This window comes from Neomonachus schauinslandi, chromosome 12 (genome assembly GCF_002201575.2).
Source record: "Neomonachus schauinslandi chromosome 12, ASM220157v2, whole genome shotgun sequence".
NCBI lineage: Eukaryota > Metazoa > Chordata > Mammalia > Carnivora > Phocidae > Neomonachus > Neomonachus schauinslandi.
This window is the reverse complement of record NC_058414.1, coordinates 61,018,165-61,040,606: the sequence shown is the minus strand read 5'-3', so window position 1 is coordinate 61,040,606 and position 22,442 is coordinate 61,018,165. Positions and strand designations below refer to the sequence as shown.

General features: G+C 42.3%; 1 protein-coding gene across 2 annotated transcripts; it reads left to right on the top strand.

The window, feature by feature from the left end:
- The first annotated feature begins 609 nt into the window (after positions 1–609).
- On the top strand, positions 610–3,902 carry NEUROD6 (neuronal differentiation 6). Of its 2 annotated transcripts, XM_021689768.1 has the most exons (2): positions 610–736; positions 2,200–3,902. In XM_021689768.1, exons 1-2 carry the CDS (start codon positions 719–721, stop codon positions 3,091–3,093), a joined length of 912 nt encoding a protein of 303 aa, XP_021545443.1. In that variant the 5' UTR covers positions 610–718; the 3' UTR covers positions 3,094–3,902. The 2 variants fall into 2 exon arrangements, with proteins under 2 accessions (XP_021545443.1, XP_021545442.1); XM_021689767.2 differs by lacking the exon at positions 610–736 and having other exon boundaries at positions 2,080–3,902.
- Positions 3,903–22,442: the final 18,540 nt, after the last annotated feature.

The window sequence follows — 22,442 nt, the reverse complement described above, 5'->3', positions numbered from 1 at the left end:
TCGTACATGTTAATAAGAGAACACACAGACACACACCCATAAGTTACATGCCATGAAACAAAACAAGGAAATAAGGAGACCTTTGTTGATCCCTGTTCGCTTACACAAATCTTAGTTTGCTTAAGCATCTCAAGACCCTTTTCCTGATTTCAGCTCCTCCTCACGGCTTTCTCTCCCCGGGTACCCAGGTGCAGGAAAGGGATGGTGATCTTTACAAAACGTCAACATCAACAACAACAAAAATCTCTCGCTCACACAAAAGCCCACCTTGTAAATGAATGGAATATTAACGACTACCTAATAGTTGCACCGTTGGCAGGGCGAAACTGAACACTAACACAGCTATTTTCTCCAGACTGCCAGTGAAGCCGAAGCAGCTCGAGGAGAAACGCACCTACTGTATGTGAAATGCTGGTGCAGATTTTTTCCCTATCAGTCTAACCTTCTGTGTTGATGCATGAATGCTGGTACCCACTTACAGGGATGCCAGATGATCAGTGCAGAATGAAGGTCCCAAGAGAGAGGATCACATGGTTCTCTCTGCCCTGTGACGTCACTAGCAGATGGCATGGGTACCAGCTCTGGCAGTTGGCATCAATGTCACTTTTTAGAGATCAATGAGATAGTGCAGATATACACAGATCTAGAGACTCCAGGAGACGATGCGACACTCAGCCTGAAAAGATTTGGAAGATACAAAATGAAAACTGATTATTGAATGAAATTAAAACCTAAGGTAATATAAATAAAGATCTACTTCAATTGATGCTGGCTTTGCATGCAAGTATTTAAAGATACAGTGTCACTGTCTTATAGTATTTATATGCTCTTTGCCATCTATAACTTCTTATCATATTTCATTCTTATGATGTAATTGTCACATACTTTCACTGCTATTATGTAACACTGCAAGTATGTGGACATTACTAAGAGTTTGTGTGTGTGTGTGTGTGTATGTGTGTGTGCTGAGGGGGCTGGAGATTGTTAAATTGAAAAGTCTCTGTTTTAACGTGCCTATTTGTTTGAAGACTTTAAATGAAAATACTTGCTGCTTCCCCAAACGAAAGCCAAAATTGCATTTGAAACACAAATTATTTTCCCCTTTCATTCGGGATTCTGAACACACGTGCACAATTGCAGTCAGAATCCTTGGACCGTTCCTGTCAGATATTAGCTAGAGGGAGACTTCTGTAGCTCGTAGAACAAAAACACTATGAGAGTGGTTTTTTGTCCAGGATGATTTGAACAGAAGCAAACAGATGATTACATTTGGAAAAAATTGTAAATGTAAAAGCAGTCTTAACATTTTCTTTGATTACAAAAAATGCCAGTGATTTTTATTTTTTTTTAATTTATTTATGGAGTTTATTCCAAATTAGCCCAATCCCCCTCCCCTTTTTTGTGAAGGCTGGGAAAATAGTGCTCTTTTATGTATTTCTTCACTGATCAGAAAGAAATCAGTTTAAAAAATTGGCTCTGATTTATCTTTTCTTTAAATTTCTAAATGTCAACAGCCACTTATCTAAATTTGTAGTTACATAATACAGCAGATAAAGTTAAGGCTTATTCCTTTTTCTAAAACAAAACAAAACAAAACACTTCACAAATTTGTCAGTTAATGGAGAGATAACACTTTTTTATTTTAAAAACTGGTGTCTCTTCTCATTTGGTACTCAGGGGAATTGGAATTAATGAAATTCTGCATTGCTATATCATGTTTTGCATTTGCTTGAATTCCACAGTCCTTTTTGTGCATTAAAACCAGTTTAAAATCAAAGGGAAGTGGAAATGGTGGTAGCATTATAATAAATGCTTCTTGTTTTATTTTCTTTTGATAATTTGCCTGTATAAATCGATCCTATTGCATGTGCCAATGTTTTTTTTTTAATAATTACTAGCCTACACAAACTCAAAGATTCTATTTAATGTAAAAATCGGTCCCAGAATCAGGTTTTTTCACGTGTTTTTGTATTCTTATGATTAAGTCATTAAATATGTTTTAAGTGTATAAACTTTAAAAATGAAAACACTTTAAATATTGTGCTGGCATTTTTTCAGGTAATTTAAGATTAGAGAACCATGTTAACACTACCGTTTGATGAGTCTGTTGTAATGCCAGAATCCCAGATGTGCAGAAAGTTTTCTAGAGAATGTGAGGACCAGAAGCAAATTAAGAAACCAGAAAGCTTTTCCAAACAGATTGTCCTTCGAGGAAAGAGCATCAAAAGGGCCCCAGGAGAAGAAACCGAGAAGGAAGAAGAGGAGGAAGACAGGGAGGAGGAAGATGAAAATGGCTTGCCCAGAAGGAGGGGTCTTAGGAAAAAAAAGACGACCAAACTCCGACTGGAGAGGGTCAAGTTCAGGAGACAGGAAGCTAACGCACGCGAGAGAAACAGGATGCACGGCCTCAACGACGCTCTGGACAATTTAAGAAAAGTGGTCCCCTGCTATTCCAAAACCCAAAAACTGTCCAAAATAGAAACTTTACGACTGGCCAAAAACTACATCTGGGCACTTTCTGAAATTCTGAGAATCGGCAAGAGACCTGATCTGCTCACGTTCGTCCAAAACTTATGCAAAGGTCTTTCCCAGCCAACTACAAACTTGGTGGCAGGCTGCTTGCAGCTCAATGCCAGGAGTTTCCTGATGGGTCAAGGTGGGGAGGCTGCGCACCACACAAGGTCACCCTACTCTACTTTCTACCCGCCCTACCACAGCCCTGAGCTCACCACTCCCCCAGGGCATGGAACTCTTGATAATTCCAAGTCCATGAAACCCTACAATTATTGCAGTGCATATGAATCCTTCTATGAAAGCACTTCCCCTGAGTGTGCCAGCCCTCAGTTTGAAGGTCCCTTAAGTCCTCCCCCAATTAACTATAATGGGATATTTTCCCTGAAGCAAGAAGAAACCTTGGACTATGGCAAAAATTACAATTACGGCATGCATTACTGTGCAGTGCCACCCAGGGGTCCCCTTGGGCAGGGTGCCATGTTCAGGTTGCCCACCGACAGCCACTTCCCTTACGACTTACATCTGCGCAGTCAATCTCTCACCATGCAAGATGAATTAAATGCAGTTTTTCATAATTAATGAGGAAAATGAAAATAAACAGTGGTCATTCACCTCCCCCGTCTAATTAAGACAAAGCAGATGCTTGTGGGCTGAGTAACTGGCACAACTCTATCTGAGGTGTTTACTAGTTCCTGAAGTGTGTTTCAACTATTGTGAGAATTTTCTATGTAATAATAAACCTCTTTTCGTATAAGGACTTCTTTTCCTTTCCTTTTGTCTGTAAAGCACTGTGAATCTGTTTCTACTGGAAGGATTTTTTTTCCCTTGTTTTATTTTCTTTTAAATTCACTTTGAATTAAATTTGTTTGAACAAGGTGTCTAAGAATATACTGTTGAATAAAGACATGCACACAGCATAACTCAATGTCTATTTCAGTTGTACAGTAATTATAAAAAATGCATGTTATTAAAATCAGATGAATAAAATGATGTGTTTATAATTACTAGCAATTATATATTATGTATCTCTGAAAATTGAAAATTGAAAATATTGAGAATAACACGAAGGTGACATTGATATTAGAAGATGCATTTGAAGATGTGCAACAATATAAAAAGCTATGCAATTTTCTTTTTATTAAGGATGAATCTAAATGCATTCAATTGGTAACTATTCCTCTTCAAGTATTGCAGATGGGGCAACATGATATTTGGGTGGACGGTGTCATGATTTTGAAACAATTATTTCAATCGTAAAGAAAAATTTTTCGGCACTTGTTTTGTATTGTTCAGAAATTATCTGTACAGGTTTGTTATCACAATGTATAATTGTGTTTTTCCACCCCACATTTTTAAAGCAATTAAACATAGATATTTACACTCCTAAAGGACATCTATTAGCTGTGATATTTTTGCATGATATTTATTATTTCCTGGTACACAGCTGCTTTCTGTCTCTAACACTCCCTTCTCCCCATTTCAGAAATATTTCTGGATCTCAAAACCGTACGAGATAAAATAATTTTTTTAAACAAAATGGCTAAAGCGCTTACAAGAATTTTTTTTTTAAGTATCTCAAATGAAAGAAGAGGGGCCCAGGAGAGTTAAACATCCTGGGGAAACAATGATAAATCCTGGTAACCTTCAGCTCCAGCCGAAATTCGGTGGCAAATTTCCAGCAAACACCAAGAATGGATGTTAAAAATGGAAGGTTTTACTCTGCTCGGTTTAAATAAGTCTGGCCGATTAGAGGCTAAATTCTGTGTGATTAAAAGTTTCCTGACAAAAGGCCACCAAACACCTACTTGAATAGCGCCTGGGGAGCTCACTCTCTTAGGCAGAACTGAGCCCCTTCTAGAATAAAAACCAAGGTGGCAGTGACCTCCTTCCAGCTGCCCTCTTGCGCAGGTTTGCCCCCCAGGGGGAGCAGGGGAACAGCTGCGAAGGCCGGCGAGGTTAGCAGAAATGGGTCCGGCGGTGGCGGGACAGAGAGGGTCCGGGTGGGCCCGGGCGGGGGGTCCGCGCTCACCGCCGCCCTGCGCTGCCCACTCGTGCGCCCCGCAAGCATCGCCCGAGCCGGCGCAGGCCCGACGGCTGCTCTCGGGCGGCTCGTGGGGAGGACGGAAGTGGCTTGGCGCCCCCACACTTGTCACCCGGGCACAGGGGCACAGGCTGCACTGCCCGTGGCCCGCCCGCAGTGGTCGCCCTGGGGCCGGGGGCCGCGCCCTGTGAGCGGCTCCCGAGCGGATCTCGCAGGCGGGGAAAGGGGCTGCGCGGTCCGGAGAGCCGGCGGGCCCCGATGCCCTGGTCTGAGGCGGGGAGGAGGCGATCTCCTAGGGCCAGGACCCAAGAGGCTGCAAAGGGCGTCGTCCTTTCACCCGCCCCGTCTACCGCAGTGGAGAAAGCGGCGGCGGCGGCCGCTCCAGTTTGCCCAAATGCCGCTGAAATCTGCCCCTGTCCTGCCCTCCCACGCCTGCGGGACTTCTAGAGCCCAGGCCGAGAGGCCTGCCCCGGGTTCTCCAGGGGGCAGCGGCTCTCCAGCTCCCCCCGCGTTGGCGCGCCCCGCAGCCTCACTCCGAGAGGCAAAGGTGCCCAAGTAGCTGCTGGCGCGGGACTCGGCGGGTGATGAACGTGCCCTTCTAAGCGGTTGGTGACAGCACCTGTTCATTCCAATTCCACGAGGGCAAGAAGTCGGGGAAAGAGGTGGAAGTGTGCCCTCTAGGGGTGGAGAGAAGTTTGCCCGAGGTAAAGAGCTGTCAGTCCCCGGTCTGTCCGGACACTGGAGTGACTCGCCCTTGCTTCCCGGCAGACGCAGCGCACAAAACTTGCCTTCTCCAGGACCGTGTCCGGGATTGCCAGGCCTCTTTAAAGCCCCTCAGACACTGGAGTCTGATCGCTGCTCACCCCGTCTGAGCAAAGAGCAAGAAAGTGAGGAAGCATCTGGAACGAGAAGAATCTGACTTAAAAAATTAAGGCATTTCTGTTTAGTCACTAACAGAATAAGTGTGGTCTCCCCCACCTTGTTCCAAGGTGACCCGCTGCCTGACTGCGAACAGCATCGCGCCGCCTAAGAGTCTCGTTGGTCCAGACAGGCTTTGAAAACTATAGCCTTTCCAGGGTCACAAATCCATGTTGGAATTAGAGACTACAACGGTAGATGCACTCTCCCCTCTCCCTTGCGGCAATATGGGAACGCTAAGAAAAAAGCAGCTGGCTGAATGTCTGGGGAAGAAGCAAACGTTCAGAAGTGTCTTATCTCGGGGCTTTGTTTGAAATGAACTCAAGCAAAAGAGTGGGGTTTTCTGGCACAGACCGCAGAGATTATGAAATTTCTTCTATAGTTTTGGGTGCACAAATCAGATGCGTGCTCTCTCTTCTGTGGGACTGATGGGATCCAGGATACTATGTTGTGTGTTAGCAGGGTGTGTGCGACTGATCCCTGTGGCTTAATCATCCTTCGGGTCCCACTGATGACCCCTGGTATGGGAACCACCCACCCGGTCCCCTTTACACTAACCAAGGTCGGGGTGTCAGTTCTCTTCCTCAACAGGGCCCTCCCCGTTCCCCGGGGACTGCAATCCTGAGAAACCATGACTTGTGCATTCATATACCAACATCGCAGATGCCATGCATTGCAGAATCTTGCCTTTTAAGGTATGATTCCGATGGAAGGGGAAATAGGATAGTATAGAAAGTACACTTTAGGATCAGGAAGTCTCCGAGTCAGATTTGGGTCAAAATCCTGCCTCACCATGGACCTCTTATTGCAGCCTCAGGGAGACAGCATCCAGCAGCCAAAAGGCTGGAGGTCAAGATACCTTCGTTCCTTGCTCTCTTCGTGACCTTCTGCTTTCCTCATCTCCCAACTTGAAAGGATGAAAGGCCTGTTTTCTGAAACTTTTAAATAATTACTGCCTTTCACATGGAGAGGCATCTCTTTTGAGTTGAATTATGTGAATATTACATTTATTTTTTATATTATAAATCTTGTATTTCTCCGTTTGTCCTTTCTCCCATGTCAGGACTTGATAGCTAGCTAGATGTAGATAGATATAGATATACCCTCAACAAAAGAAAAGAAGTACTAGGTAGTGCAGGACTGAAATGGCTGTCCAGGGGCACCAGAGGCCTAGGCTCCTTCTACCTCCATTAACCTTAGTGTGGTGCTTCCATTTTCAAATTTGCCTCATGGCCCAAAATGGCTGTTGGGGTTCTAACCATTGTGTCCTCGTTCCAATTAAGGAGAGGGGAAGGGGGTGGCAAGTGGGTGTCCCACCCACCTGATCAGACCCTTTTGGAAAATATTAATGACTTCTACTTAATATATCACTGATCACCACTAGATTTAAAAGAAGCTGGAAAATACATCCTTTTTATCAGAACATATTGCCACCTGCAAGTAAGAAAGAAGGAGAAGATGGGTGTTGGTCAGGCACTTAGCAATCTCTGCCAGGCCTCCCCTTCTAGACTCTGAATCCTCAAGAGATTGGGCCTCATCTTATGTGCTGTGCGGACCACCTTAGCACTCTGCCTTGCACATCATGGGTGCTCAATAAGATTTTTGTTTCCAAAGCACTCCCAACAGTTCAGAAGGCATATGTTGTTGCCAGACATGTCTTCCATCCAGGTGCTAACAGGACACAATGCATAGCACACCTCCGCCGGACCACTGTGGCACTGTACCCATTCTTCGTCAGTGCCCTCGTGGGGTTGTCTTGGCCCACGCTGGCCTCCCCCCCCCCCCCCCCCCAGACTCCACTCCCCCACCCCCAAACCTGACACATTCTGTGCGTGGCGTCACTGGCCTTACCCATAAGGTTCAGTCTTGCCAGACAACAGATTTGTCTTCACAATCTTCTTTGTAGTCCCGTGAGCCCCATCTGTGACCCATCTTTACATATGTTTTCCCTCGCCAGCTCTGTGTGGCTGGCTTGCTTACTTCTTTTTTTCTTCTTCTTCTTTTTTTATTAACATGTAATGTATTATTTGTGTCAGGGGTACAGGTCTGTGATTCAACCGTCTTACACAATTCACAGTGCTCACCATAGCACCTACCCTCCCCAGGGTCTATCACCCAGCCACCCCATCCCTCCCACACCCCCCCCCACTCCAGCAACCCTCAGTTTGTTTCTGGTGCCTTTCACTCTGCTGTCTACCAAATCCTTCTTCTCCTCTCTGAGATCATATACTTTGCCCAAGCATTCTGTTTCCTGTTTCTACCATCTCTTTCCCATTTGACTACATACCTCTGTGTTACCACATGGCCTCTCAGCTCCCCAGCTTGTGGATTCTAAGTAGTTTTATTCTTAAGTCCAGTCCTCCTTCCTCCCTGTAAAATGCATGACTTCAGGCCTCTTGCTCTGTTTGGAAGGGATGGAAGGCGAGGGTTTCCAGTATCCCCAGATTGCCAGTGCTAATGCCACCTCCACGGAAGTATCCCGTGGCTGATGAGGTACCCCGGCAACCCACCTCCAACCTCCATGTGATGTCTTGTGGGAATCTGCACTCTCCCTTGGAACTGCTTTCTCTCCCTCATCACCTGTTTGTGGGTCTCTGGCCTAGAAGAAAAAACATGTTCTCACTTTGAAGGGAAGGCAGAGTGCTCAGGCTCCTGATAAGGGTCTCCGGCTTTAACTACCCAGCCCTCTTGGTCCCAGGGCACTCAGCCATCCCAGAGAGGAGATTCAAGCATAACCTCATGCTGCACTCAAAGCTACTGCAGCCTGCCTCCCCTCGGGCCCTTTTTCTCACTTATCCTCACTGCATCTGATACTTTCCCTACTTGGAGGGTCTCTTCCCTCTCCCACAAGGGCCCTGTTTCTTAATCAGGCTCCCAATTTAGGACAAGGTTCAATTCTTCCTTTGAGTACCTATATAGCAGGGAATAGAAGAGAAGTGTCTATACCCTGTCCTTTCATCCTAAATATGTAACGCAATGCTCTAACCTTGGCAGAGACTCAGCTAGGTTTGTAAGACTTCCTTCCCAAATTGAAGAACCAAAACAGAACAACAACAAAACACCTTTCTTCACCCTAAAGCTCCATCTAGCCTCTTGCTCTCTTTCCTTCCCAGTCGAAACTCTTCAATAAGCGCCTGACACAAAATGTCACACCTTCTTTAGCACCCTGTCTCTTTGGTCCGCTTCAGTCCTTCCTCCACCTCTACCATCCAACAGAGAGTGCATATGTTGTCATATTTACTCCAACTCCTACGGTATCCTTTGAACAAAGCACACTGATGTTTAAAAATGAAAGCATGTAAAAACCATGGATAAAAAGAATTGGGAGAGCAGGTTGGAAAAGTTGACAAGAGATCTCATTATAGAAGGCCCTGGGTGCCAGTGAAGGGGATGTGCTAGATCACGTGAGGGCGTAAGCCTGAGGGCCCAGCTTTGTCCAGCTGTGTCCGTTAGCTTTGCATGCGTGGGCAAGGACACGACTTTGCAGACTCTTGGTTTCTGGTAAAAGAAGGATCATAAGAAGTAACACAAGTTACTGATGCCCAGTGACTGTCCTTCAGTCCTTCTCTTTGCTTGCTCCCTGGCTGCCCCTGCCCTCCCTAGCTATTGGGGGTCACCTCACATTTTGGCGACTCTTCTTGTGTCTCCTTTACCAGTTCTTCTTACTTCTCTCATCTTTCCTGGGCACCCACACTGCACCTGTCTTCATTGTCTTATAGATCCCACTTCTCCTTCTGCATCCCCTACTTGAGGACAACAAGACCTATACTTCAGGCCACCAAATACCTCCACTTGGTTATCCCGTTGTCCTCTAAAGATCAACATGTGGACAGTGGAGCCCTCTCCAAAACACTACCACTACTGCTAGCTGTTTCTAGAACTTTCCTCCAGCGTATGTGGGGGAAAAAAATGATATTAAATATTTCTCATCGTTCCTTCTCTTTCTGGCCCCTATACTTTCAAGTTAGTCTCCAAGTTCTGCTGATTTCCCTTTATCACTTCACATGGAGGCCAACATACTTCCAAGCTCATTACCCTGTTCCACCTTTCTCCTTCCAGCTCATTTCCCAATGCCAGATTAATCTTCCCCAACCACTCCAGCACACCAGTCTCTCAGAGTAACACCTTTCATAGTTCTTATTTTCTATCTGATAAATAACTATATGCAGTTTATTTTTTTCTTCATCGAAACCCTCCATATTAAAACTGAAAACAACTGTTGATGTCATATAGCACTTTAGAATTGACAAAATAGTTTTCACATATTCACCTTTTTTAGTCCCAGGAACTTCAGCATTAGGTAGTAATTTATATCGTGCTGAGAGAGGGGTAGACACAGGGATGAGCAGGCTAGGGTGCTCCCTGCTCTCTTGGGGTCTGAATAACCAAGGCCCAAAGAATACCCATTCATTCAACAAATATCTATTAATAAATTACTGTTTTTTAGACTCTGCACTAGATATGAAGGATATAAAAAATGAATAAGTCATGTCTCTCTAAGAACAGGGAGTCTAAGACAAAAGACAGACATATAGTTAAATATAAATGACTAAACCAAAAGCATTAGTGGAGGGGACACAGATGGAGGCAAAATCTGCTCATCCTGGGCCAGGCCATGGGGGAGGCAGGACCAGGAGTTTCCTGTAGGAGATGCTCCAGTTAGAGACATTTCACAGGTGGACCAGTGTGAGGGGGTGTATGGTGGGAATGCCTCTTTTCTCCTCCTGTTATTTCCATCCAAATGGAAAGGTCTGACATTCTTGGCCTCCCAGTAGTTCCTAAACCCTTTCTCTGGGGAAGAAATTGATCTCCAATCTGATTAGAGGATGTTGGAAAAGAACATTGGGCGTGTGTGCTTCAGCCCCTCCTCCTTTCCACCCTTCCTTGTTCCCTAGAGTTCTAAGTTAAGAAATGGTGGGAGTCCTGCAGTCTTCTGGGGTCTTCCAGTGTCTTCTATGATCATTTGGAACAGTCTGCTCATTTCTAGAGTTGAGTTAGCAAGCTCATTTAGCTCACACTCAAAGCAAAATTCTCTAACCTTAATTTCATCAACGATAAGGTTGATCTTTGGCTTTCACCTGCCTAGTTCTTATCATATTAACCAGTTTTTACTTATTGGGAGGCCCCTCTGAGACTCTAACAGAAGGGAGTTTCAGGCAGAAATGTTCACCTGGAGAGAAGAAGGTACGAATCACTTCCGGGATTGCAAGTTCAGTTTGATGGGGGTGTTTGGAGTAAGCTGGGATTGGCCTGAGGTGAGCCTGGATTCACCAGTCAAGGCGACACCATGGAAAGCCTTGTGGGTCTGCAGGGGAGTCTGCAGGAGGGTCTTTGCTGAGGAGTACATCAGCAGATGTGCACTTTGGGAGTGTCGCGGAAAACCTGGACCCAAGGGAACCTGTCAGGAAACAGCTTGCAGCTACAAAATTAATATAATGTGGAATAGAAAGGAAGGGAAAGACCTGAGGGGTGATGAACAGAGAGAAACCATTGTTAATTACTGCCTCGACCTGGAAATGAGGAAGAGAGGAGAGGCTGAAGAACAGTTATACACCTGAGATTTGTTTTTAACTTGCTGAGATTAAGTGCCTTGCAGTCAGTCACAGTGGTGTGGTGGGACAGGCGGTTCAGTGGCAGCTTTCTGAGTCTGGAGTTCAAGAGAGAGGTCTGTGCTGCAGCTGGACTTCGGGGAAAGGGTGGGCTCAGACTCAGCATGTGGAGCTTGAAGAGAAAAGAGGAGTAAGACTGGGGGGCGGGGCACCAATAGTGTTTCTCCAGGTACAGCTCGTCTGTGGTGCCGAATGCGGCACAACACGTTTGTGCTTGTGTTTGGGGTTGTTATCCCAGGATCCTCCCAGCATCCCTGCAGGAACTGTACCGTAACTGACCTTTGACTTCTGGGTAGGATCACTGAGAACCATACAGAAAAATGAAAACATGGTTCCTAACTGCAAGATTTCGGAACAACATTGTTGTACAGGTTTTTAAAAGCCCTTTGTCATAAAGTTTTGTGTCATGAAATCAGATATGGTAACAAGAAAAGAAAAAGCTAAAACTGACCATGCTACTCCATTCCATCACATTCATGAGCTGAACTATCAATTTAGGAATTGACCAGAGTGACCTTTTTTAACCTGTCATCAGCATCTTTATTTGCAATCGTGAGATCCCATAACAATTACTTGATAGCATTTAGGGGAAGGTTAGATTAGATCATTCAGTATGTCTGGTACATAGTGAACACTCAATAAGTAATGATCGTTGTTAGTATTTGTGAAGGAGTGGAACATTTGTGGTATCACTATTCCAATTACGCACATACAGATTACCCATAGCAATATTTGTTTTTCAGTACAAGCTAGTTTCCTCCTCCTTCAGAGAAGGCCATCTAATTATAATATTATCCATTATCAAACATAATTAGGAAGAAAAATCTATAGCCAAAAAATACAATATATTTTTAAAGTTATATATAAACATTTAGTATATTATTTGTGAGTGTAGATTTTTCATATTGTCCCTACTGTCAGAAGTCTCCTTTGGCATGGAGTCTAAGACTATGGGGGGAAATAGGCCATCCAACTGAGCTGTGACCTCACCCCCACCCCAAATAATAGAAATGAAGCTACTTCCCATGGAAGAGAGAGGGAATTAATATTAATGAATATTTGTTGAAACTATTGCATGACCAGCATTATGTTATACTTCTTCATACTTCATCTCATGCATCCCTCCCAGCAGTTTAGGGAGATGGGTTTGGCATGAGAATTCCATTGTACAGATAAAGATTGAAATGAGCAACTTGTCCAAGCTCATTTATTGTCTAAGAACAGTAACTGGTAGATCTGGGATTCCATGTAGGTCTGTCTGACCAGCAACCTCCCCAGCTTCCCATGAACCTTGTTCTCCCCCAGAGAATTACAGTAGCTCACATTTAACGAAGCTTTGTCAAGGTGGATCTTATCCAAGGGCTTCATATTTACTTTCGCTTTTAATGTTCCCAACAACCTGTGGGGTACATACTATCATTCGTCCCCCTCAGAAAACTGAGGCACACAAACTAGCCCAAGGTCACACAGTTGATAAACCGTGGAATGAAAGATCAATCCAAGCGAGTCGGCCTCCAGAACCTACACTCTCCACCATCAAACTAAACAGCCTTACTTAAGACCACTGACCACAATTTCCAAAGTTTTGCACTGACATGAAACAGGATTAGTTTCAAACCAGCAGGGGAGAGGAAATGAGAAGTTACATGATAGAGACAAATCACCTATGAAATCGGGGGGGGGGGGGGGGGGGGGGGGGGGGGGGGAATACTTGCAACAATGCAGTTCCCACTTGGCTGTAGTAGGGTGGGGGGCCACTCCTGGGTAATAACACACCCATTGTTTACCAACATACTTCTCCAGTTTGAGCAAAATCATTTTCTCTCTAAAAATTTGGTGTTAGGGGAAATAGTAAATGAACTCTTAAGCTTTCAAAATGATAGTCTAGCATTACTTAAAAGTCTACAAATTTGTTCCTAAATGTATTTAAATCTTACCAGCGAACATGATGCTTGGTTATTAAAAAGTAATTCTGGAGAAATTAGCTTGCAGCTACAAAATTAATATAATTCATTTATTACTTGCAGCCACAAATCAAGATGCTGTTAACACTGCTACACACAATTTAATGTGCACAGTAAGTTTCCATATGGCTTTAATTTTAGGTTTCTGGTCAGTCCATTGAATCATTTACAGAATAGGCTGGCATGTCAAGTCAGAGGGCACTTGACCTAACCGTAGTGTGAAATACTGGCTTTCAAATTCTCGAATTAAAGGTTTGGTTTATTTCTTATTTTCATCATATTAGACAAATATATATTTTTAAGGCTATAGTCTACTATTACATGGAGATTTAGTGATGGAAAAAAACCAAAGCACCCAATCTCAAATACAAGCCACCAAGACTCTTCTGTTTTTTCTGGTTCCTGGTTTCTTTCTGATTCACTGTTTTTCCTTAGAAGATGAAGAAGAAAGAGAAACACACACACACACACACACACACACACCCTATTCATTTAAGAAGGTTGAGATAAAAGAATTGTCTAGAGTTTAAAACTTCTTTTTCATGATCCTGCCAGAATTGATAGGTAGCTTATGTTTCGTAGCTACATTTTATGCCTCCATGAGAAGGAGTTCAAGTTCCCTAATGAATGAGATACACAACTTGCATCAATCTAGATGAGACATAAATATAATAATTGTTTTCATGTCTCAGGCCTAAAAGAGAACAATAAGCCGAGCGAAAACCTGTCTCTCACCTGTGACCTCCTCTAGTGTTAAGTGTTCTTGGGAACTTGAGTCTCACAGACCAGCGCCATGAAGTCCCCCAGTGTGTTTTGTGCTGGGCAACTGCTTTTCTTCCTTAACCATCCTCATTCTGAAGGCTGGTTGAACAGACCAGACGACTCGAACCACTTTTCTTCCAGACTTTGTCCTGGAAAGAATCTCTTCATCAATCCTGATGAAGTCTGTGGTTAAGTCACTACATTTCACTCTATGAATCCTGCCAGAGACTTTTTTCCTGCCACTTATCAAAAGTTAAACTGACAAAGGAAACCAATGATTCAGGGGAAAACAAAAAAACCCCTAAGTGACAGAGTTAGCTTCTCAACTTTATATTTGGCAATGGCACTTTTTCGCTTCTGTTATACACAGGAGGAGGGGCTGATTGAGGGGGAAGGAAGACGGGAGCTGAGAAGACAGACGGGCAATAAGCCTTTGCTCAGACCTGTACCGGACAAGGATGTTCCTGCCCTAAAAGGGGGCGAGGCTACATGAGGGAAACAAGCCCAAAGGGCCTCTGTTCTCAAAAGGACATCAAGGTGCATATCTTTGTAGAAGTCTTTTGTGTTTTGATCCTAAACTAGAAAATATGAAGTAATTAGAAAACAAATACTCTAAGAAGATCAGTGAAGAAAATTAGAAATAGAACATTGATAACCGGTAACAACTAGTGAAAAAAACTTGTTAGGATAATGATCCCTTCCACCTGAATGATACCTGTGTTATGTTGCATGGATTATCACAACCACCCTTTGGACAGATTGTGGCAAATAAATGTAATTGCCAATCTCGAATCTGAAGAAGCAGAGAAGTTAGGTGATTCGCCCAAACTCACACTGTTAACATGTAGCAGAATTTAAATTAGATCCTAGTCTTTCAAACTCCAGCTCCACAGGGCATCCATAGCATGGCCCAAAAAGTCCTGGCTAAAAAAAAAAAAAAAAAAAAAAAAAAAAAGGCCTAAAAAAACCCTAAAAAAAAAAAAAAAAAAAAAAAAAAAAGACACTGGTTAAGAAAACCTTAGAAGAAAAGAAAATATGAGAAAGAAAACCTGAATTATGGCTTTCCCTTGTCCTCCCCAATCTGAAAATGCATTGCCCATCTCTCTTGACTTCCTGGGATATTTACTCCCATCATCTGCTCATATGGTATTTATTCCCTTTATGAAGATTAAAAATTCTATATTAGGTCATGTAAAGCCATATGCTCTATCAAATTGCAAATCCTGGTCATACTGTTGACTCAACACTCAGTATAGCACTCAACACAATGTCTTGCACACAGTAGGTGCTCAATAAATGTTTGTTTAACTGAATCCATTTATTTTGTACCCTGAAAGTTCCCTATGTGTTTACCAAGTGCTATTCCTGTTGCAGAAGATGAGAATGAGTCTAATTTGTGTTTAGTATCAGTTTGAAATGCTAATTTCTTGCCTGGTTTCTGAATGCCAACTATCCAGGCCACCATGTGGAATCTGACATATAGACAGTGCAAAAAGGCACCCCACCACCTAAATAAAAGATAACTGTATTTTGCATGTATTGTTTTCTCCAGGGGATCCCAGAAGGAAGTAGAATCTCTTTTAAGGTCTTCTAATAAGTTTAGAAAAAGCAGGCACTGCCCCTTTAAGAAACCATTTATGCCAAAATGTTGGTCAGAGGTCAGGCTATAAAACTGCAAGATTAGTACAAAGTACTAGTGAGTACACTTTCCTAGTTGTTCGTTAATGGAAGGAAAACTCAGCTTCAAAGTGCAGAAAGCTAGGCAGGAAAATAATGAGGTGGAGGAGAATTACTCCCTTCTGATTGGAAAAGGATCATTAGGAGGGAATCACACTGAGGAGCCCTAGTGGGGCTCTGATCTCTCCCTTCCAGCTTTTCCTAAGCGATGTGGGACAGAAAACCACGTAGATCTGAAAGCTGAACAAAATGCCAAGCCCAGTTCCTGTGTAGCAGAGAAGGGGGAGCTGTGTGGTTGGATACACAGAACTGAATAGCAAACAAGAGAGAGGGAAGACACAAGAGGGAAGGTCCCAGCATCTGCAGGGACTGCTGGCCTGCTTGTCTTAAAACCCAGATGGTTGGGACAACCTTTTAGCATTTAGAACTGTGGACTCCCACCTCCTCTGTCCAAGCCTATGTGGGGCACAGAAATAGATGAGATTCGGAGGGGACCCACAGCAGTTATTTGACAATGGTCAAAGAGTAGATGAGAAGGTGTCTGTTTCCAGAATTATATTCTTAACAATGTATCCTCATTATATCATTCTCTAAGTGTTATATAACACAAACAATAGTGCTTAGAATTTTAAATATCTGGGCAATAAAAATTCACCATTCTGTTGAATGTTGCTGCTCTTCTCTTCCCAAAGAGAATAATTTTCTTTCATCCAGGAATGATTTCTTTTTAGGAATATGACAGATTCTGGCTACATGATCATAAGCATATTGTGAGTGCCTGACTCCTCAGCCCAAGGTGGCCTTAGTCTGTCAGATCTCTATGATCTGCTCCATTCCACAGGAGAGGCATTAGGGGCATATTTTTTAGCCATGGTGACTAAGCACCTATCATTGAGAGCAATGAGGTGTGCTTCTACTTGCTCAAGCCCCGTGGTATGTGTCTTGCTTTATAATGTGCATTCTCCAGAAGTTTGGGGCAACATTTGTGTGACTTCTCCATCTCCCAGGCTTGGTGATCCTGGGAATCCTGAATGTTAATAGCAAAGTTCCTTCAAAAATTCTTCCCAGATTCCAATGATTTTTAGCAGATAGATGTCTTCGTGTACTTTCTTGACACACCGAACAGAATTTCTAAATTGCATGTCCAGATAAGGCCTTCAAGTTTTGCTTACTTGACAAGTTTTTCAGTATTTGACATTTGACAAGATGTGACAAGTTTTTCAATATTATTTCAGATAATACAAGTATTGCATATTCACTGTAGAACATCTAAGTTATAAATCTGGCTAACTCTCTTGACAAATATGCCTGCCTAAGGAATGGGAAGGCCTAGTTCAAAGTGAGAATAATCTGACTCCTTGGAATTTCTCCTTGGACCTGGGATTGTGAGGAAAGCCATCCCCCAGGGGCTAGCCTGTCCCCTGTTCTACACCCCCCCATTCCACCTGACCATCATTTGAGCTTGAGTAAGTATGATCCTCATGGTGAGTGGTCAAGCCAGCAGGTCAGCAGCCCAGGAATTCGGGAAGGGAATTCTGGGTCCTGGCACCCAGAGCTTGGTCCAAAGTATGTGCAAAGACTCAAGGTGGGCATCTGTCCTTGACCCTCTGTCTTTCTGCCTCTCTCTCATATGGCTTCTTCTTTACAGATGAAGATTGGGGAAGCTGACTTCGGGATACATTTATGTTGGGGCTACTGGGATATATTCAGGTGGTTCTCAGTCACTTCATGCTACTGCAGCCAGCTTTCTCAGGGTAGGGATAACCTCCTGGAATAGTCCTGCTACCTAGCATGCTGACCTAAATGGAGAGTGAAGGTGCAGCACCAGGGGCCTTGTGTCCTATAGCGCCTGGCATTGTGGTCATGGGGAAAAATAAGAAGCCAGAAGCTAGTCTGTGGGAAGTCCTCCACCAATGCTCAGATATATCTGATTGTTAAGTGAAACTTTTTGTCTCATCCTGGTCTGGCCAAATGGAAGTCCTCTCCTGTCTCCTCTCTCCTCTCCACTCTCAGGAGTGGATCTGATAAGGCAGTATATCCAAGTATAAATGCGCCTTAAATTTTCCCCCTTTTTTGGATACCATGGCATATTTGATAAATCTTATAAAATACCATTTAAACTAACATTTGTAAAGCCATTTTAGAATGTTCAATAAGGCAAGTGATAAATTACAAAATCTTGATTTGAACATACATGAAGTATATCTTCTTTGCTATTCCTTACATTTGTAAATACACACACACACAGAAAAAAGTTGGATAAAAATGATGGGCCATTGAATAAAAGTGATATTGTGATCAACTATGGTAGAGGAAAGACTGGCTTAGCTTTCTATCCTGTTAAAAATTGTATTACCAAATTGTTGTTATATGAAGGGATCATCAATAATTATAATAACTATATAGCCAAAAACTGTAGGGGGGGAGGTATTTATAAGTTGTCAACCAGTTATCTATTAAAAATATTGTATATGTGTGTGTGTGTGCGTGTACTGGGATTTCTTAATGTTTTTAGTATTTTCTGGCTTCTTAAAAATCTATAATGTACCTTAAGTAAATATTCATTTTGAACCTAATTTTGTACTTTTCATTTTGCATTCTTTCTGTTAAAGATCTTCCACCCCCTCCCACCCTTCTCCCCATATAAGCTCCAGAATCCACAAACCTACATATGCCTCTGGGTCCAGGGTTAGAATAGATGAGCAAGGTCAGGCAGTCCCAAGCCCTGCAGGTTGGATTAAGACCCAGAAAGGCAGAGTGACAACCAGAGAGTTTAAAGGGATAGAGAAGGTATTCTTTTTTTTTTTTAATTTTATTTTATTATGTTATGTTAGTCACCATACAATACATCATTAGTTTTTGATGTGGTGATCCACGATTCATTGTTTTCATATAATACCCAGTGCTCCATGCAGTACGTGCCCTCCTTAATACCCATCACCGGGCTCACCCATCCCCCCACGCCCCTCCCCTCCAAAACCCTCAGTTTGTTTCTCAGAGTCCATAGTCTCTCATGATTCATCTCTCCCTCTGATTTCCGCCCCCTTCATTTTTCCCTCCCTTCTCCTAATGTCCTCCATGCTATTCCTTATGTTCCACAAATGAGTGAAACCATATGATAATTGACTTTCTCTGCTTGACTTATTTCACTTAGCATAATCTCCTCCAGTCCCATCCATGTTGATGGAAAAGTTGTGTATTCATCCTTTCTGATGGCTGAGTAATATTCCATTGTATATATGGCCCACATCTTCTTTATCCATTCATCTATTGAAGGGCATCTCGGCTCTTTCCACAGTTTGGCTATTGCGGACATTGCTGCTATGAACATTGGGGTGCATATGGCCCTTCTTTTCACTACATCTGTGTCTTTGGGGTAAATACTCAGGAGTGCAATTGCTGGGTCATAGGGTAGCTCTATTTTTAATTTTCTGAGGCACCTCCACACTGTTTTCCAAAGTGGCTGTACCAACTTGCATTCCCACCAACAGTGTAAGAGGGTTCCCCTTTCTCCACAACCTCTCCAACATTTGTTGTTTCTTGCCTTGTCAATTTTTGCCATTCTAACTGGTGTAAGGTGGTATCTCAATGTAGTTTTGATTTGAATTTCCCTGATGACTAATGATGATGAACATTTTTTCATGTATCTGTTAGCCATGTGTATGTCTTCTTTGGAGAAGTGTCTGTTCATGTCTTCTGCCCATTTTTTGACTTGATTATTTGTTTTTTGGGTGTTGAGTTTGAGAAGTTCTTTACAGATCGTGGATACCAGCCCTTTATCTGTAGTGTCATTTGCAAATACCTTATCCCATTCTATGGGTCACCTCTTAGTTTTGTTGACCGTTTCCTTTGCTATGCAGAAGCTTTTTATCTTGATGAAGTCCCAAAAGTTCATTTTTGCTTTTGTTTCACTAGCCTTTGGAGATGTAGCTTGAAATGGCTGATGTCAAAGAGGTTACTGTTTATGTTCTCCTCTAGGATTTTGATGGATTCCTGTCTCACATTTAGGTTTTTCATCCATTTTGAGTTTATCTTTGTGTAGGGTGTTAGAGAATGGTCAAGTTTCATTCTTCTGCATGTGGCTGTCCAATTTTCCCAGCACCATTTATTGAAGAGACTGTCTTTTTTCCATTGCATATTTTTTCCTGCTTTGTCGAAGATTATTTGACCATAGAGTTGAGGGTCCATATCTGGGTTCTCTATTCTGTTCCATTGGCCTATATGTCTGTTTTTGTGTCTGTACCATGCTGTCTTGGTGATCACTGCTTGAAATTGGGCAACGTGATGCCCCCAGCTTTGTTTTTCTTTTTCAACATTTCCTTGGCAATTCGGGGTCTTTTCTGATTCCATAAAATTTTAGGATTGTTTGTTCCAGCACTTTGAAAAATGTCATTGGAATTTTGATCGGGATGGCATTGAAGGTATAGATTGCTCTCTCAGGTAGCATAGACATTTTAACAATGTTTATTCTTCTGATCCATGAGCATGGAATGTTTTTCCATCTTTTTGTGTCTTCTTCAATTTCTTTCATGAGTGTTCTGTAGTTCCTAGAGTATAGATCCTTTACCTCTTTGGTTAGGTTTATTCCGAGGTATCTTATGATTTTTGGTGCTATTGTAAATGGAATTGTTTCTCTAATTTCTCTCTCTACAGTTACATTGTTAGTGTATAAGAAAGCAACTGATTTCTGTGCATTGATTTTGTATCCTGCCACATTACTGAATTGCTGGATGAGTTCTAGTAATTTGGGGGTGGAGTCTTTTGGGTTTTCCACATAAAGTATCATGTCATCTGAGAAGAGAGTTTGACTTCTTTGCCAATTTGAATACCTTTTATTTCTTTTTGTTGTCCGATTGCTGTTGCTAGGACTTCTAGTACTATGTTGAACAATAGTGGTGAGAGTGGGCATCCTTGATGTGTTCCTGATCTTAAGGGAAAGGCTTTCAGCTTTTCCCCATTGAGGATGATATTTGCTGTGGGTTTTTCATAGATGGATTTTATGAACTTGAGGAATGTTCCCTCTATCCTTATACTCTGAAGAGTTTTAATCAGGAAAGGATGCTGTATTTTGTCAAATGCTTTTTCTGCATCAATTGAGAGGACCATATAGTTCTTCTCTCTCCTCTTATTAATGTGTTCTATCACACTGATTCATTTGCAAATGTTGAACCACCTTGCATCCCTGGAATAAATCCCACTTGGTGGTGGTGGGTGATCCTTTTAATGTATTGTTAGATCCTATTAGCTAGGATTTTGTTGAAGATTTTGGAATCCATATTCATCAGGGATATCGATCTGAAATTCTCCTTTCTGATGGGGTCTTTGCCTGGTTTGGGAATTAAGGTAATGCTGGCCTCATAGAAAGAGTCTGGGAGCTTTCCTTCTGTTTCTATTTTTTGAAACAGCTTCCGGAGGATAGGTATTATTTCTTCTTTGAATGTTTGGTAGAATTCCCCAGGGAATCCATCAGGCCCTGGCTCTTGTTTTTTGGGAGGTTTTTGATCACTGCTTCAATCTCATTACTGGTTATTGGCCTATTCAGGTTGTCAATTTCTTCCTGTTTCAGTCTTGGGAGTTTATAGGTTTCCAGGAAGGCATTCATTTCATCCAGGTTACTCAGCTTATTGACATATAGTTGTTGATAATAATTTCTAATAATTGTTTCTATTTCCTTGTGTTAGTCATGATCTCTCCCCTTTCACTCATAATTTTATTAATTTGGGTCCTTACTCTTTTTTTTTTTTTTGGATAAGTCTGGCCAGTGGTTTATCAATCTTATTAATTCTTTCAAAGAACCAGTTTCTAGTTTCATTGATCTGATCTACTGTGTTTCTGGTTTCTAATTCATTGATCTCTGCTCTAATCTTAATTATTTCTCTTCTAATGTGTGGCTTAGGCATCGCTTCTTGCTTTTTCTCTAGTTCTTTAAGGTGTAGAATTAGTTGGTGAATTCAGGATTTTTCTATTTTTTTGAGTGAGGCTTGGATGGCTATGTATTTCCCCCTTAGAACCCCCTTTGCAGTATCCCATAGGTTTTGGACTGATGTGTTTTCATTCTCATTTGTTTCCATGAATTGTTTAAGTTCTTCTTTGATTTCCTGGTTGACCCAAACATTCTTGAGCAAAGTGGTCTTTAGCTTCCAAGTGTTTGAATTTCTTCCAATTTTTTCTTGTGATTCAGTTCCAGTTTTAAAGTATTATGGTCTGAGAATATGCAGGGAATAATCTCAATCTTTTGGTATAGGTTGAGACCTGATTTGTGACCCCGTATGTGGTCTATTCTGGAGAAAGTTCCATGTGCACTTGAGAAGAATGAGTATTCTGTTGTTTTAGGGTGGAATGCTCTATATATATCTATGAGGTCCATCTGATCCAGTGTGTCGTTCCAAGCTCTTGTTTCTTTGTTGATTTTCTGCTTAGATGATCTGTCTATTGCTGAGAGTGGAGTACTGAGGTCTTCTACAATTAACGTATTGTTATCAATATGACTCTTTATTTTGGTTAACAGTTGGCTTATGTAGATGGCTGCTCCCATGTTGGGGGTGTAGATATTTACAATTGTTAGATCTTCTTGTTGGATAGACCCTTTAAGAATGATATAGTGTCCTTCTGTGTCTCTAACTACAGTCTTAATTTGTCTGATATAAGAATTGCTACCTGAGATTTCTTTTGAGGTCCGTTGGCATGGAAGATGGATCTCCATCCCTTCACCTTCAGTCTGGATGTATCTTTAGGTTCAGAATGAGTCTCTTGTAGACAACATATGGATGGGTCCTGTCTTTTTATCCAATCTGCAACCCTGTACCGTTTTATGGGAGCATTTAGGCCATTCACATTGAGAGTGATTATTGAAAGATATGAATTAATTGTCATCACGTTGCCTGTGATGACCTTGTTTTTGTAGATTGCCCCTGTAAATTTCTTTTCTATATTACTCTTGGGGTCTTTCTCCTTTTA

Coding starts and splice junctions, on each gene's coding strand:
- NEUROD6 (XM_021689767.2), top strand. CDS start 2,080: ATGTTAACACTACCGTTTGATGAGTCTGTTGTAATGCCAGAATCCCAG.